The sequence below is a fragment of the Tupaia chinensis genome, unplaced genomic scaffold (assembly GCF_000334495.1).
Source record: "Tupaia chinensis unplaced genomic scaffold, TupChi_1.0 Scaffold000628_1, whole genome shotgun sequence".
Taxonomy (NCBI): Eukaryota; Metazoa; Chordata; class Mammalia; order Scandentia; family Tupaiidae; genus Tupaia; species Tupaia belangeri.
In genome coordinates, this window is record NW_006160148.1 from 2,401,326 (window position 1) to 2,405,058 (window position 3,733).

A 3,733-nucleotide genomic window follows, 5' to 3' on the forward strand; every position below is an offset into this window, starting at 1 on the left:
GGCCCCGGGTCCCGCGGCCCGGAGCAGCCGAGGCAGCTGCGGGGCGGGCTCCGCGGCACGGAGGGCCGCGAGGATCCCCTCCGGGTTTGGACCGTCCGGCGGGGAGGGAGGGCCCGACCCCTGGCCAATGAGCGCGGCCCGGGCCGCCGCGTCGGGCACCACCTCTGGCCGCGCCGGCCCGGGACCCGCAGGTGTAGGCCCGGCCGGGGCCGTCACTGGGGTTCGCCCAGGACGCGCGCCCGTGCCCACACCTGACCCAGATCCCGCAGATGCACAGACCCCTTCCACATCCAGAGGTGCCCGCGAAGGCTAGGGCTGCTTCGGCTCAGGGCGGGCGGCCGCCCGGAGCAGGGAGGCGCGCCGCGAGGGCTGGCGCGGGGGTTCTGTGGCAGGAAGTGAGCCGAGGGCGCGCGGTAGGAATACGGAGGTGGATGACCATAGAGGAAGTGGGACTGAAGACAGCCTCGGCTTCTGTACTAACTCGAGCTGTGCACCCAGCTAGCTGCTCCCAGTTTCTCAGGCTCTAGAGTTTTGGTTTTGCCAACGAAGCAGTATTGTACCATCTAAGGTCTTTTCTTGCCAAGGTGGCAATCTACAAACAAAATTTGTTCCTGAAGTGCTTTAGCATTTTGGAGTTCTTCGGGAAGTAAGGAGGCACACTTTCTCCTGCCCACACTTGAGCATTTCTGTGCAGGCCTTTGCGCTTGCCTTTGAATGACGATTCAATTCCAGAGAACTGTCAGAGCCCCTCGCTATATGGGATGGTGTTTGTTGGCAAAAATGACCTACAACTTAGTAGCTGCTGTTAAATGGGGGAAATGCAGCCTTGTTTTAAATAGCTTACTTTATTTTTTTAAGGAACATTTCTGCAAACTTTGCACTTACTTTGCAAGAAATAAGGAACCAACATAAGTAATAAAATTAAAATGTGAATATACCTGGTTTGACCGTTTACTTTTACATGATATGAACTAAACATTTTCAGTTATACCTGGTTCACTTTCAGTCCTCAAGCATAAGCCAGGTGTTTATACTTTTGAGGTTATTTGTTTTTGCTGTTGTTATGATTTTTTTAATGTGCATGTCAGCCTTAAGGAGTAGCTGAGGTTTCACTTCCAGGTTTGTTTTTTCATAATCGGTACATAAGAATGCTGAAATTTTGTGCTTATTTTCAATAGTGACATGTTCAAGTAGTTCCTATAAAATGCAGTACAGGGTAGTGATTTAAATCGTGCATGTCTGAACCAGGTGGCCTGCTTTCAAATCCCAGATCCCCCTCTTACAAGCTGTTTGACCTTTGGCATTTTGTTTAACTTCTCTGTGCCTTAGTTTTCCCACCTATGAAATGACTATAGTAGTATCTGACTCTTCATAAGATTGTTGTGAGTATTAAATGAATTTAGTACTATAAAGTGCTTTAAATGGTTCCTGATCCATGGTAAGTACTATGTAAGTATTAGTTGGCTTTATTACCATTATTGTTAAAATTAGGTTTGCCCACACTATAACAAATATCCTTTGAGCACTGCAGACAGGGAGACAGATGTTCACTAAATCATACATAAGAAGAAATACAAACCAGTAGGTATACCTAATTTCAACAGTGCTTTGTTGATTTTTCCAGAAACCTCGACCTTGAAGATGGTGAGTAGCCAGCCAAAGTACGATCTAATACGGGAGGTAGGCCGAGGTAGTTACGGTGTTGTGTATGAAGCGGTCATCAGAAAGACCTCTGCACGGGTGGCAGTGAAGAAAATTCGATGCCACGCACCTGAAAATGTTGAACTAGCTCTTCGTGAGTTCTGGGCACTAAGCAGTATCAAGAGCCAACATCCAAATGTGATTCACTTGGAGGAATGCATCCTACAAAAAGATGGGATGGTGCAAAAGATGTCCCACGGCTCTAATTCTTCCCTTTATTTACAGGTATGTGTCGTTGAATGGAAAACAGAAATAACTGAACATAGCATTAGTCAGCACGAAGAGGAGCGAAAGAGTCAGATGAATGTCTCCCTTTAAATGCAGGTGTTTCAAAGTTAGGAGAAGATAAAGCCCCACTAAGAATTGAGTAGATGTTTGCCTTAAAACAAGGTTTTATTTAAACCTGTGATGCACATACCTAAAAATAACATAAGCCACGTGTTATGCCATGGTCCTTGCCAGTCTGCATAGGAATGGGGCAAGATATGAGCTAGAGATGTGCTTGACACTAGAGTCTAATAACTTCCCTTCTTTGAAATCAGTTTTTTTAGAACTAAAGACAGAAAAGAATGAAAAAGCACAACCAACAGCAGCACTCATAGGTAATTGGACATCTCTTTTATAAATCACTGATTCAAACATAAGCCTCTACTATTTTAGAGGGTTTATGTGGTTTCTTAACTATATGGTCCCAGTTAATTTTCATGGTGTGGCTTAGCACTGAATGTTATTAAGTGCTGACAGCTAACATTTTGGTCCCTACTTGGTTCTATATGCTGTTTTGAGTGCTTTAAAGGTAGTTTCTCAAAACAATCCTATGAGGAAAGTGCTATTATTTTTATTACAGATAAAGAAACTAAGGTTTAGCATAGATCATGAATTTATCCAAAGTCTCATCGCTAGGAAGTGGCAGAATTGAGAGCCAAACCTAATATTATCTGATAGTTTATGTTCTCTTAACTCCCAGATTACTCTTTGGTAAACCTGGGGAAAGCATTATCATAGGAAAATAAAAGAACTTTCCTTTTTAATAGACTTTCATCATAGATCAGAATCTCTGGTAACTCTATTCTCACTGAATAGAAAAGATACTGTCCTTAAGGTATAGCTAGTTGGGCCAGCAACTAGGTGGCGTAGCAGTTAAGGTGCTGGACTCCCACATTTTGACTATGATTTGAATCCTGGACCTGTGGCTTAAAACTTACACTGGGAACATATGTGTGCTTGCACAAAATCTTGAGAAGAGGTGGAAGAGAAGGGATTGCAGTGTAGCCTTCCCCCTGGGAGTGATTTCTCACTTTCTCTCTCTCTCTGTCTCTCCAGCAAGCCCATGTGCCCTATAGCAAAATCTCTCCTTAAAAAAAAAAAAAAAGATATAGCTAGTTAAAGGCCAGAGCAAAGTTCCTTTTAAAGAGATTTTTGCCATAGGGTGTGTACACTTGCCAGAAAGACAGAGGCAACAAGAAATCCCCAAGTGGGGGAAGGGTGACCACGCTGCAATCCCTTCTCTACCATTCTCTTCTTGGAATTTTGGGCACATATGCACATGTGCCCAGCATGAGTTTCAAGCCACAGAGTCTGAGACTTGACCTGTGGTCAACCCCTTGGGAGTCCAGCCTTAACCACCACACTACCTGCTGGCCCCCAAGAGCAAAATTTATTTTTCTTAGAATTATTTTATTATTCTATATTATCACTTAATAATAATATTAAATAACAGTGTATTATTTATTTTATTATTTTTTATTAGTATTATTTTTTAATTTGGTATAGTCATCAGAGAGAGAGAGACAGAGAAAGAGAGGGAAAGTAAGAAAGCAAGCTACCAGATCCAATACTCAAACTGCGATCAGCCCTATGGGAGTCCAAAAGACAGAGAGAGAGACAGAGAGAAAGAAAGCCAGAAGTCACCCCCCCCCCCCAGGGGCGATGGCCATGCCGCAATCCCTTCCCCCCCATTCTCCTCTCGGGATCTTGGGCACACATGCACACACGCCCAGCGTGAGTTTTAAGCCACCGGTTCCGGGACACG

The 3,733-nt window shown here is 44.4% G+C and overlaps 1 protein-coding gene across 2 annotated transcripts in view; it reads left to right on the forward strand.

Annotated features, from left to right (window-relative positions):
• Positions 1-126: 126 nt before the first annotated feature.
• Positions 127-3,733, forward strand: part of PDIK1L (PDLIM1 interacting kinase 1 like) — a 13,201-nt gene continuing 9,594 nt past the window's right edge. The window contains exons 1-2 of one of the 2 annotated variants that reach the window (XM_027776138.1): positions 127-296; positions 1,625-1,644. In XM_027776138.1, coding sequence (XP_027631939.1) covers positions 128-296; positions 1,625-1,644 — 189 coding nt within the window. In that variant the 5' untranslated portion in view covers position 127. Of the gene's footprint in view, positions 297-1,624; positions 1,927-3,733 lie in introns of both variants that reach the window. The other variant, XM_006159434.3, reaches the window with a different exon arrangement.